This window comes from Trachurus trachurus, assembly GCF_905171665.1.
Source record: "Trachurus trachurus genome assembly, chromosome: 16".
In the NCBI taxonomy this organism is placed as follows: domain Eukaryota; kingdom Metazoa; phylum Chordata; class Actinopteri; order Carangiformes; family Carangidae; genus Trachurus; species Trachurus trachurus.
The window spans coordinates 28,150,358-28,164,396 of NC_139902.1; the positions used below are offsets into that span (position 1 = coordinate 28,150,358).

The 14,039-nt window shown below is 40.4% G+C and overlaps 2 protein-coding genes across 3 annotated transcripts in view; one reads left to right on the plus strand and one right to left on the minus strand.

Moving 5' to 3' along the window:
• Nucleotides 1-12,079, plus strand: part of dyrk1b (dual-specificity tyrosine-(Y)-phosphorylation regulated kinase 1B) — a 54,376-nt gene extending 42,297 nt beyond the window's left edge. For both annotated transcript variants that reach the window (XM_083989932.1, XM_083989931.1), the window contains exons 5-13: nt 1,003-1,150; nt 2,451-2,600; nt 2,971-3,107; nt 4,176-4,322; nt 5,181-5,321; nt 5,453-5,573; nt 6,636-6,818; nt 7,647-7,750; nt 9,746-12,079. In XM_083989932.1, the coding sequence (XP_083846058.1) occupies nt 1,003-1,150; nt 2,451-2,600; nt 2,971-3,107; nt 4,176-4,322; nt 5,181-5,321; nt 5,453-5,573; nt 6,636-6,818; nt 7,647-7,750; nt 9,746-10,414 (1,800 nt within the window). In that variant the 3' untranslated portion in view covers nt 10,415-12,079. The remainder of the gene's footprint in view (nt 1-1,002; nt 1,151-2,450; nt 2,601-2,970; nt 3,108-4,175; nt 4,323-5,180; nt 5,322-5,452; nt 5,574-6,635; nt 6,819-7,646; nt 7,751-9,745) is intronic.
• Nucleotides 1-14,039, minus strand: part of LOC310999494 (aldehyde dehydrogenase, mitochondrial-like) — a 166,320-nt gene that overhangs the window by 92,967 nt on the left and 59,314 nt on the right. The gene's annotated exons all lie outside the window — the stretch shown is intronic.

Genomic DNA, 14,039 nt, shown 5'->3' on the forward strand with positions numbered 1-14,039 from the left:
AAATAGTCTAGAAATAACAATTGATTGTGTAGTAATGTCAAGAATTAGCCTAGAAATAACAATGTATTGCTTCATAATGTCAAGAAATAACCTAGAAATAACAATTAATTGTGAAGTAATGTCAAGAAAAAGCCTAGAAATAACAATTATGTCAAGAAATAGCCTAGAAATAACAATTAATTGTGTAGTAATGTCTAGAAATAGCCTAGAAATAACAATTAATTGTATAGTAATGTCAAGAAATAGCCTAGAAATAACAATTATGTCAAGAAATAACCTAGAAATAACAATTAATTGTGAAGTAATGTCAAGAAAAAGCCTAGAAATAACAATTATGTCAAGAAATAGCCTAGAAATAACAATTAATTGTGTAGTAATGTCTAGAAATAGCCTAGAAATAACAATTAATTGTATAGTAATGTCAAGAAATAGCCTAGAAATAACAATTATGTCAAGAAATAGCCTAGAAATAACAATTGATTGTGCAGTAATGTCAAGAAATAGCCTAGAAATTACGGTCAATTTCATAGTAATGTCATATTTTTTATAAAGGCTAGAGATTACACATGCTTTTCATGCTTTGAATCTTTTTGGGAAAGGCCAGAATGGTTCTCCACCAAGTCCTTGAAGTTGACCGTTATTTCTAGGCTACTTCTAGACGTTTTGACGCAATTAATTGTTATTTCTTGGCTATTTCTTGACATTCTCATGTAATTAAGGGCCTATAAATTAAAGGGTTACCAAAGAGTCCACCTTGATGATGTCATGTTTAACATCAGTGTGTATAAAAGTGGAGCTGCTCAGCTTCCTGTGTATTTAGCTCTTTTTTTTCTTTTCTTTTTTTTTAACATTTCGCAACGTCCTCATTAGCTTTTAATCAGAGCAGAGGCTCCAGCCGGCGTCCTGACAGTCTGGGACATCAGGCTCCCAGTCGCCGCCCAGATGACTGAGTATGTGTGTGTGTGTGTGTGTGTGTGTCTTTCTCTGTGTGTGTGTTTGCAGGTGGTGAAGGCCTACGACCACCACGAGCAGGAATGGGTCGCCATTAAGATCATTAAGAACAAAAAGGCATTTTTAAACCAGGCACAGATCGAACTTCGCCTGCTGGAGCTCATGAACAAGCACGACACTGAGATGAAATATTACATAGGTAAGAACAACCACAACACACACACATATACAGTATATACACACACACACACATATACATGCACCCCTGTGTGTGTGTGTGTGTGTGTGTGTGTGTGTGTGTGTCCTCGGTCAGACATGAAGCATCTGTGAGGTGTTGTTAGTCGTCTGTCACTGAGACACTTGTGTTTCTATAAATGTGTCAATCCACATGACTCTGACACAGTATCACTGACATCAAGATGCCAGGGCCTTTTTTTTTTTTTTTTTTAAACCCTGTGTGGGTCAGTGGTCTCTCTGCAGCGCCCCCTGCAGGCCGACACACACACTACACCAACCACACAACTACACACACAAAACATGATGCTTTTTATTGGAAAATTCACTTGAAACAGCAGCAAAGAAGAACAGGAAACATAAAGATTATAAAGAAATAATTCAATTCAACTTTATTTATAAAGCACATTTCATGCACAAGGCAGACTCAATGTGCTTCACAACAGGTATACATAGTTACAGTAAAAACAGTTATATAAAAATCAATTAGCAATCAATCGCAGAGTGCAAGTGCAAGTTAACAATCATATGCCATCTTCACCACATACAATACATATATATATACATATATTATTGTAAAGCTCTCTCTCTCCTGAACAATGATGTAGGCTCCAAAAATTGTCATTTCCTCTGTATCAGCAACCAGTCGTAAAAGTACGATTTACATTAACAATCTATGGAATTTTACAGTACAAGTCTTTAAAGGCCGTTTTCTCAAAATGAGTTTTTCCTCAGACTCTGGGCCAGAAATCTCCACGTACAGACACCAAACCTTCCAGTTTTATTCCTGTCTATATTCTGAAGGTTTTTACAGAGGGGATTGTTGATATATCATTCACAGCCTGATTTATGCAACATTTAATTCCTAAAAACAGGGCGAAATTGGATTTTTTTTAGGGCTGGTGACAGTATTTTCTCATTTACAGAGTGATAAAAAGAGATTTAAAGATTTAAACATAAAATTTGACAAAACTTGTAATATAAAAAATATTTTTCTTAATGTAAGTGATAAACTTGGGAAGTTTCATGGTGATATCTGTTATTTAAACATTTTTACCCTACTCACCTGCAGTGTCTCATCTTACAATTTGAAAGTTTGGTTGAATGTCACTTAACTGTAAATGTGATTCATGACAGGAAGTGATGTGTTTGTTTCTCTCGTGTTAACCTTCTTCTCTTTCTCCCATCTGTCTTTGTCTTTCTCTATGTTTGTCTGTGTGTGTGTGTGTCTGTGTGTGTGCGTGCGTGTGCGTGCGTGTGTGCAGTCCACCTGAAGCGTCACTTTATGTTTAGGAACCATCTCTGTTTGGTGTTTGAGTTGTTGAGCTACAACCTGTACGACCTGCTGAGGAACACCAACTTCAGAGGAGTCTCCCTCAACCTCACTAGGAAATTTGCACAGCAGCTCTGTACAGGTGGGTTACACACACACACACACACACACACACACTGAAACACACACACACACACACACACACACACACACACACACACACACACACACACACACACACACACTGAAACACAGAAACACACAGAAAGACACACACTAGGCTCAGATTGTTGTGCTGCTCTGCCCCCATGTGGCCAGAGCAGGAACTGTCGGCTGCAGCTTCTAAAACCTAAAACATCATCAGACGCTGATTTAGTGTTTTTTTTAAAATGATGAAATGAGCATCAGCTACAGTTACCATGGTGATAAATGTACAGATTGTATTGTATAACCCTGTTGTGTCGTTGTCTGTGTGTGTTTGTGTGTGTCTGTGTGTGTGTGTGTGTGTGCAGCGTTATTATTCCTGGCCACGCCGGAGCTGTCAATCATCCACTGCGACCTGAAACCAGAGAACATCCTGCTGTGTAACCCCAAGAGATCCGCCATCAAGATAGTCGACTTCGGATCCTCCTGCCAGCTGGGACAGAGGGTGAGCACAACACACACACACACACACACACACACACACACACACACACACACACACACACACACACACACACAAACATATACACACATAGAAACATATATAAATGTCAAAGTGCGGTCATAAGCTCGTCGTCAGAGCTCAGGAGCTGGATGAACGGATGAATTAAAGGTGCAGCGTGACTGAAGCTGCAGCTGTGAGGAGACCACAGCGCCTCACAGTGGACAACATCTGGAACAGCAGCTGGAACAGAGGATTTCATCTTCTTTCATTCCTTCATCTTCCTTCATCTTTCTTCTCCCGTGGCTATGCTGCATTTTTACCTTCATTAAAAAGCTCCAGAGTAGTTGTGATGGTTAACTACATGACTCTCTGTCTTCCACCTGGCCTCTCACGGCTGAAAACCAAGTTACTTACTCGGTTTATGACGGTTCAGACTACACAGATATACACATCGTAACATTGCATGTGTTATACAACATTATCCACCGCTCAATGGATTGATTTTTCACCAGCTTCGTTAAAAACAAATGCACATGGTCGGGAGGAGAGTTAGAAAAACAGAGGAAAAGCGACAAGACTTGCATAGTTCCTCTTTAAAGGTCCAGTGTGTAAAATGTGGGGGGAAACTGTCACATCCAGCGCTCAGATTCTAGTTTGCAGCGCTCACTCACTCGCTTGCACTCACCCCTCCTGTTGGCAAAGTGACGGTGGCCTCTGAGGACAAAAAAAATGCCGTACAAACATGGCGGCACAAGATGGCGACGCTCTCTAAAGCAAGACCCTTGCTATATGTGTATATACTGTATATATGATAGAATAATTGTAAGGCTATGAAAACCAAACAGATTTTATTTTATAGCGATTATACACTTATACAAATATATTCATGGGTAGTATATTCAGACTTTGCCAATAAACCTTCACAAATATTACACATTGGACCTTTAAAACAACTGATCAACAGGAAATCGAACAGCAACAGTCCTGATTGATGAATAATTGATGAATTACCAGGTGATTGATAATCTGATAATAAGTCTCCTTCATCTTCGTCCTCTGTCCTCTCAGATCTACCAGTACATCCAGAGCAGGTTCTACCGCTCTCCGGAGGTCCTGCTGGGAATGCCCTACGACCTGGCCATCGACATGTGGTCTCTGGGATGCATCCTGGTGGAGATGCACACAGGAGAGCCTCTGTTCAGCGGCTCCAATGAGGTAACGACCACAAACACCACAAACACACAAGTCAGTGTTGTTGTTGCTGTCCCCGACAGCTCAATCATGATCCGTGTTGCACCAGTTCACACTTAGAAAGGACTAAATGAACTAGTTCATCTGCATAATTCATTTTTTAAATGTTAAACAAAGTTCACTTTTCAAAAAATGAACTAGTTCATCTTCATTTCGTCCATTCAAACATAACTAGGCCTCTTTTTCCAGTAGAAACTCCTTCATCCATGTTTCTTCCCCAAAAACTAAATTAATTACATTTAACACTGGAACAAAGATGAACAATGTAGAGATTTGGATGATGCATCACTTGAACAATGTGTAGAAATATGGGCTAGTTAAGATTTGACTGTTTATGGAAACACCTGGCAGCACAATTTATACAAAAAACACACCCTTTTTACACTTTTTTGTACATAAAACTCAACTCTAGATGCTCAAAACAAACTGTAACAGATGTGTCTGTATCACAGCAACATACAGCGGTGTTGATAACGGTTACGTTCGATTCTGCATTCATATGAACGTATGAGAGAGTTTTTACATCACAGCAGAGAGAGTGGAGCTTTTGCATATAATATTTAAATAATAGATAATATATAATATATATAAAATAGTAATAATTGTTATTAGTAATATAATAATAATGAAGTTTAATAGCAACAACCCTCATTGATTTGTCAGATTAATGTCATTCAGGATCAGGACTGGTTCTCACTGCAGCAACACTGGTCGTTATGTTTCCTCCTGATGCCACATGTGTCGTATGTAAACAATAGAAATACTAATGTGTGTGTCTGTGTCTGTGTGTGTGTGTCTGTGTGTGTGTGTGTGTGTGTGCAGGTCGACCAGATGAATAAGATTGTGGAGGTCCTGGGCGTCCCCCCCAGCCACATGCTGGACGCAGCTCCTAAAGCCAGGAAGTATTTTGACAAACTGTCAGACGGTCTGTGGACGGTGAAGAAGAACAAGGACATCAAGAAGGTTCGTACATTTAGTTTAGTCGACTTCGCATCAGTGCAGATGTGTGTGTTTGTGTGTCTAAATGTCTGAATCTAAATGTTTGTGTGTGTGTGTGTCTAAATCTAAATGTGTATGTGTGTGTGTGTCTGCAGGAGTACAAGCCTCCAGCCACGCGACGACTCCATGAGATTCTGGGGGTGGAGACTGGGGGCCCCGGGGGCCGCAGGGCAGGGGAGCCGGGACACGCCCCCTGTGACTACCTGAAGTTTAAAGGTAAAACAACAACAACATTAAACAACAACAACAACAACACTGGGGCTGATTGATCCAACATGATCAGATGATGGGGAAAAAAATATACAAATATATTTAGTCAGTTCAGATTCAGATTCATTTATTAACGACTGCACAAGAAAATCAGCAGAATTTGCCTTCGGTACAGAATATTACAGCTCATAGTTTCTGTATTCACAGAAAGGAAGCAACAGCACATGAATGAATGAAAGTTTATTTGAAAAGAGAACAAAATAAAAACAAACAATTAACAATAAAAACAAGACAACACAAAATGAAACAACAACAAGACTTCACCCTCCTGTTGTCAAAAGACAAAGGGAAAGAAGGAACGAAAGATAGATGGAGTGAGGGAACAGATTGGGTCAGCTGGGTCAAAAAGGGTTAGGAAGAAGTAAGGATGAAGGGAAAGAAGGAAGGGAAAAAGGAAGGAAAGATAGATGGAGGGAGGGAACAGATTGGGTCAAAAAGGAAGGAAGACGTAAGGATGAAGGGAAGGGAGGGAGGGAGGGAAAAAGGATTGTGGAAAGAAGGAAGGGAAAAAGGACGGAAAGATGGGGGCAGGGAACAGATTCATTCAAGAAAGGACGAAGGGAAAGAAGGAAGGAAAGAAAGATGGAGGGAGGGAACGGATCAGGTCAATTGGATCAAAAGAGTAAGGAAGAAGAAGTAAGGATGACGTGAAGGAAGGGAAAAAGGATTGTGGAAAGAAGGAAGGGAGAAAGGAAGGGAGGAAAGGACAGAGGAAGGGAACAAATTGGGTCAATTTGACCCAGAAGGGCAACAGGAGGGTTTTTAGCACTTATTTATGTTCAAAAGGAGCGGGAAGAAGCCAAAGCTTATTAAACCCTCTTCTCCATATGTTAATTCAGTTTATACCATAATAAGTAATAATTACACTAAATATCAGCATCAGTGTCCACACATAAGACAGAAAGTGTTTTATCCACATTTAGTTCAGTGACCTGAGGGAGAGAAAGAAGCTCTTCATCCTCCTCATCATCCTCATCGTCGTTGTCTTGATCTCTCTCCCCGTTGCAGACCTGATCCTGCGTATGTTGGACTACGACCCTAAAAGCCGCATCACGCCATTCTACGCCCTGCAGCACAATTTCTTCAAGAAGACGACAGATGAAGGAACCAACACCAGTTCATCTACATCCACCTCTCCTGCCATGGACCACTCCCATTCAACCTCCACTACTAGCTCTGTCTCTAGCTCTGGTAAAAATCCATTAGTTATATGGTCAATAAAATGTTAAAAAAATGTCAACCAGTGTTTCCCAAACCACCAGATGACGTCCTCAAATGTATTGTTTTGTCCACAAACCAAAGAGAGACTCAGTTTATTGTCATAAAGGAACAAAGAAACCAGAAATATTCACATTTTAAGAAGAAAAAATCAGAGAATTTGGACTCTTTTTCTTTAAAAAAATACTCAAACCGATTATCCTATTACCAAAATAGTTGATAATCGATTATCGTTCGATTAATCGATTCATTGTTGCAGCTCTAATTGGTATTAATAATAAATCAAGATTCAAAAAGACATTCAACAAAGGTGCCACGCATAAAGAAATCATATTTTGAGCAACTTTTAATCAGCTATTAAGGCCGAAGGAGTCACAGTGTGTTGTAATAATAACAAGTAATCATATGAATAAATATGCAAAGCTCTTATTTTGAAAAGAATCCTATTGTAATATTTCCAAATAAGGAAGTTTAAGCTCAAGAGCTCTTATTTTGAAAAGAAAAGAATCCTATTGTATTCAATTCAATTCAATTCAATATACTTTAATTGTCCCCGTAGGGAAATTCGTCGTGGACTTCACTGGTGGTCCGCAGTTTGTAATATTTCCTAATAAGGAAGTTTAAGCTCAAGAGCTCTTATTTTGAAAAGAATCCTATAATTGTTGTTGATAATGTATATATTTTTGTAGTTTGATTTAATTGTTTGATTATTGTGTTGATATTGAGAAAAAATAAGTCTTAATTTACCCAGAATTCATTGCACCGTGTGTTTGTGTAACATTGGTGCCTTTTTATTTCCAGGTGGCTCCAGTGGTTCTTCCAATGACAACCGCAACTACCGCTACAGTAACCGCTACTACAACTCTGCTGTTACACATTCAGACTATGAGATGACCAGCCCTCAGGTACACACACACACACACACACACACACACACACACACTGATACAACAGTTCATGACAGTCCACAGCATCGTCTTAAATCCTGGTTCTACATCATCGTCACCTGAGACCTGAGACAGTGGGACGACGGAGCGAACAGCTGGAACATCTGCAGCTTCTCTGTTCTCTCCCGTCATTATGTGTCTCTACACTGTGTAAAAGAAATGGCATGTTAGAGCACAGTCTAGTGTCGGATCAAACTACATCATCATGCCATGGGTCGGGTTTTTCGTAGTGTTCAACAGTTTCGGATGTAAAAGCATTTTTGGATCGAGCCTCAAACTTTCAAACCTTTTACAAGAATCTGTGGTGGTTCCCTCAGGGTGAGCCGTCGGGAGGGAGACGACAGGTATCATCAAGTCTGTTAGAAAATACAAACACTCTGAAACCTTCCCAGTTATTTCCTGAGACGATGCGAGGCAGAGAGGAGCGTAGTCACCAAAATGTAGCTTGGACTAATAAATAATCAATCAATCAATTTGTTTATTTCGGGCATGTCAATTAAATCATCATCATCACACTTAATCTTAGTTCAAATAATACAATACACATGGCCGAAAGGGAAAGCGGGAGAAGCAAAAGCTTATCTAGTCCCGCCCCCATTACCCACAGAATAAAATCTTTATCGTAATCTTTTCTTTTCTTTTGCTTTTTACATTTTAACATAACATTCTTTTACTTATGATAAGCACCGCTTATAGTTTTCCCCTCCGAGGAAGCCGGGGCATAAAGTTTAAGATGCACATATGCCCCATATCTGCATCTTAAACTCCAGTCTCTACTCTTATTAACCACCTGATATTTTGTCTGCCGACGCTGTGTGTCTGACGGACCGAGCGCATTTATGAGTCATTGTATTTTTATTAAAGTAATCGGTTACTCGAGTAAGACCAGGTTAGATTACTCTGTTAGAAAATTACTTGAAATGCCCATCCCTAATTAAATGTTAGAGGTAAAAGTTTTTTTTTTTTTTAAGGGAGCAGGTAGAATTTTGATTCCACTTGGTCCAACAAGGCGAAAACCTTGAAAACGAAAGTAGCGAATTTTTTACCTGAATGGGGTCACTAAGGAAAAGTAGTTAGCCTGGATATACCCATGCTGCCTTGCGTGCGATTTTATTCGCTCTGCAAGTCAGACTGTTTTAAGTATAGACCGCAAGTTTATTTTGAAAAAAGAGCAACGTTTAGTGATTTTTTTCCTCATCAGATTTCAGTCGCTCTACATACAGTACATCACTGGGTATGATTGATACGATTGGCTATAAGCTACGTACAGACGCATTTGATTGGTAGCGCCCAATAAACAGCTCTGGGCTTTCGTAAACCACGCCTCAAACACCACAAAATGAACAGGTGGTTCCCAAACCGAATCTCAATCTACATTGAGATTCAGTTTGGTGTTAGCCAGGCAAGTCCTGAGTGTTTATTGACTTCATTTTCCAAGATACAGCAGTTAGGTATAGGGCTGCCACAAACGATTATTTTGATAGTCGACTAGTCACCGACTATTTTTTTCGATTAGTCGACTAATCGGATCATACGTAAATTGAATGTAAAACATACAGCTTATCGCATCAGCATGCAGCTGCTCTTTTATACCATCATTAGCTTTCAGCTTGAAGTGTTTAAGGTATATGCTAACTAAAAATAAAGACAATTAAGATGATAGTTCATTAAACTTTTAATGAAATATGCAGCTTGTTGCAACAAACAGTTCTTTAACTGTAGCATAAAAAAAATGTAAAAAAACGACGCATCGACTATTAAATTAGTTGTCGACGATTTTAATAGTCGACGTAGTTGTGACTAGTCGACTAATCGTGGCAGCCCTGGTTAGGTAATAATTATATAAATATACAGTATAGTCATATAAATTTGTCTCAAAGACAGGATAAAGGTTTGAGACCCTGAATGTGTCTAACCTCTTTGCCCCCCCCCCCCCCCCCCTCCCCCCCTCAGGCTCCCTCCCAGCAGCAGATGAGGATGTGGCCGGGCAGTGATGGTGGAGGTGGGGGTCAGGACCCAGCATACACCCAGTTGCTGCTCCACAAGCCGGCCGCCTCCCAGCAGCACCAGCGCCACTTCCTGGACGCGCCCCACCACCCCCACCCCACCTACTCCTCCTCCCACCACGGGAACGGCGGCCGCGGCCTGCGCCAGGTGGGGCAGCCGGGACAGATACAGCAGCAGGCGGGGCAACAGACGGGCATCGGGGGCATCGGCGGCGTCGTGGGCATCGGCGGCGTGGGGATCGGGGGGCAGCAGGGGTCGTCGCCCCAGATGAGTGACAGCATGGATGTGGGCGTGTCCCTGGGGCTGCACCACCTGGGCGCCGTGTCTTCCATGGAGGCGTCGCAGTTCGGCTCGGCCTCGCTGCCCCTCGCCCTGCCGATCGGACTGTCCGCGTTCCGGACTCGGACGGCGGCGGGGGCGGCGGCGGTGCTGCCCATCATCACCACCGCTGCGCCACAGGGGCCGCAACAGCAACAACAGCAACAACAACAACAAGCCCTGCCGCCCCCCGAGGACTCCTACTACCCCGCCTCCAACAACAATAACCCTAACTCCGCCGCAGGGGGGGGGGGCAGAGGGAGGCCGGACTCGGACGAGGGGCCGGCCAACTCTTGATAAAACCTGAACCATGCCCTAAAGCCATACAATTTTAAACTACAACAACTACAACAACAACAACTACAAACAACAACAACCAACAACAACTACACACACGAGTCGACAGCCAGAGTTCAGAGACAAAGAGGTTGAACTTTGTGCTGAAGGAGACAGTTTGTACTGCATGAGAGGAGGAGGAGGAGGAGGAGGAGGAGGAGGAGGAGGAGGAGGAGGAGGAGGAAGAGGAGGAGGAGGATGCTGGGAAAACTCTCCTTTTTATCCTGTTTTTAAGTTTGTCGTCTTCTCTTTCTCTTTCTCTTTCCTCTTCTGTTGCGACTGTAATTTGGAAAAAGGAATGATTGTGACAAGGTTTTTTTTTGTTTTTATTATAATTATTATTATTAATATTATTATTATTATTATTGTTGTTTAATATTATTATTATTATTTGATTTTTTTTTCTTTTCTTTTTTTTTTTCTCGGGTTTGAGGAGTTGTGTGTTCTACTTGGTTGTTGTTTCAAGAAAAAAAAAAAGGCCTGGAGAGGAGGAGGAGGAAGAAGAGGAAGAAAACGAAGAGGAGACAAGTTTGTTTTTGGTTTTTCCTCCATTTTTTTTATTTTTAATTTTTTTTTTTTATTAACTCCCATGTTGGTGGACGGAGAGTTACACACACACACACACACACACTTACACACACACACGTTCATGTTGTCCGCACTGGTTAGTTGACATATGACATCATTAGTATTCATACATAGAGACAAGCAGTCTCACCTGTATCCGGGGACGACGCCGACGGCGACCGCGACCATGACGACGCCGCCGACGGCAACGACGATGATTCAATCAGGACTCATCATGGATTCTCTCTCCTCCTGTCATCTTTTCTTTTTGAGTTTTTTTTTATTTTTCTGTCGCTCGCCAACGCCGCCGCCGCCGCTGCTGCTGCTGCTGATCGCCGTGACAACAGCAGAGCAACGAGAGAGAGAGAGAGAGAGAGAGAGGGAGGCGGAGGAGGGAGGAGGAGGAGGAGAAAAGGTGACGGACGGACGGACGGACGGGACACTGATGCCTTCCCTCCCTCCCCACACACACACACACACACACACACACACTGGGCGCGCTCGTAGAAATCTCCTCCTCTTCCTCCTCCTCTTCTACTTCTACTTCTCTTCACCTCCTCCTCTTCATCGCCTCCTCCTCCTCCTCCTCCTCCTCCTCCTCGTTGTGTTTCTCCTCCAGACAGCTCCTCCTCTCTGTGCTGCTAATCACCATGACAACTGGTCCGGATTGCTGCTAAAGATCCAACACAGATCAATTAAAGAAATAAAAAGAAATAGAAACAGAAATAAAATGAAAAAAAAAACAGACAAAAATGAAAAAAAAAAACTTTTTAACCCTTCTGCTTAAGAGAAAAAGGATAAAGTAAGAACCACTGCATCTCAATGTATTTATTACTATTTAACAAGAAAAAACAAACTGAAAGTAACCCTTTTTTCTGCTCTTCTTTGTTTGGTTGCCTTCTTTCTGCAGGTGAGCTCTGATTGGCTATTGTAACAGTGACAGTAACTGGTGACATGGGAATGCCACCGGTTGTGGGGGCTGGGTGGAGGGGAGGGGTCGGGGCAAAAATAAAGTTGGATATATAATAAGAATAAAGAGTATACTTTTGCACACCAAAGTCAAACAAACACCAGATCTCCGCTTTTCTTCCTCCCTTAAAAAAGAAAGAAAAAAAAAAAAAACTGATCCAGCAGCATCTTCATCATCGTCATCATCATCGAAGCGGTCGAACCCACGAAGGAGAAGGAGTCACAGTGTGGAGTAATAATAACAAGTAATCATATGAATAAATATGCAAAGCTCTTATTTTAAAAAAGAATCCTATTATTATATTTCCAAATAAGGAAGTTTAAGCGTAAAAGCTCTTATTTTGAAAAGAATTCTATTGTAAAAATTCCAAATAAGGAAGTTTAAGCTTAAAAGCTCTTATTTTGAAAAGAATCCTACTGTAATATTTCCAAATAAGGAAGTTTAAGCTTAAAAGCTCTTATTTTGAAAAGAAAGCTCTTATTTTGAAAAGAATCCTATTGTAACAATTCCAAATAAGGAAGTTTAAGCTTAAAAGCTCTTATTTTGAAAAGATTCCTGTTGTAATATTTCCAAATAAGGAAGTTTAAGCTTAAAAGCTCTTATTTTGAAAAGAAAGCTCTTATTTTGAAAAGAATCCTATTGTAACAATTCCAAATAAGGAAGTTTAAGCTTAAAAGCTCTTATTTTGAAAAGATTCCTGTTGTAATATTTCCAAATAAGGAAGTTTAAGCTTAAAAGCTCTTATTTTGAAAAGAATCCTGTTGTAATATTTCCAAATAAGGAAGTTTAACCTTAAAAGCTCTTATTTTGAAAAGAATCCTATTGTAATATTTCCAAATAAGGAAGTTTAAGGTGAGATACTACAGGCAAAAACACTGTTTTTTTCATGCACTGATCAATTCTGAGATTTTGGGCTATTTTTCTACTTTCAGAAAAGTCGAAAGAAGTGGTAGAAAATCCACATTCGGGGTTTTATTTTACTTCATTTTGTCTCTTTCGTCAGTAGCTTTCTCCTTAAAACGTTCCAGTTTTATTCCTGTCCATATTCTGAAGGTTTTTACAGAGGGGATTGTTGATATATCATTCACAGCCTGATTTATGCAACATTTTATTCCTAAAAACATGGTGAAATTTGATTTTTGTTTTGTTTTTAGGGCTGGTGACGGTATTTTCTCATTTACAGAGTGATAAAAAGAGATATCCAAAATCCCTTTCTGAAAGGGGCTTTATCCACTATTCAGATTTCGGTTCTGGAAAAGTATGTAAATTAGCACATATTTCATTAGATATTGCCTCATTTACATATTTAAACATAAAATTTGACCAAACGTGTAATACAAAAAATGTTTGTCTTAGTGTAAGTGATAAACTTGGTAAGTTTAATGGTAATATCTTTTAGTTAAAAATTTTACTCTATTCACCTGTAGTGTCCCCTCTTAAGCTTAAAAGCTCTTATTTTGAAAATAATCCTATTATAATATTTCCAAATAAGGAGTTTGAGCTTTGATAATTGAGTTAAAGTTTTGGTTATTTATTCATATGATCTTATTTATTTCATCTTCAGACACACACACATTCACTCACACACACACGCGTAAAAAAAAAAAAAATTCTGGTTGGTCTCCAGGTTGTTTCTGAGTCAATTTCTGTGACTTTCAAAATAAGAGCTCTCATCTCACTGGGAGCACTGGATGTAAAGATGATGTTGGTGGTGTTTTGTTTTATCTTATTTTATTTTATTTTGTTTTATTTTAATCAACTAAATGTTTCCTGTGTGACGGTGATGATGAGCCGATGGTGAGGTGAGTTGGTCACCATGGTAACCAGGACAGGTAGGTAGGTAGGATGATGCTGCTGCTACCTGTGAAGGTCGGCGTAGGGGTCAGAGAGCTAAGTATCACCATGGTAACCTATACGAGCTGCTGACGTCAGGTGACCTTCCTACGGTGGCCCGACAGGGACACGTTAGCTCCACGTGAATCATTAATGCAACTGTTAATTGTGTTTTTATTATTATTATTATGGTCTGTTCACAATGAGACAGACAGG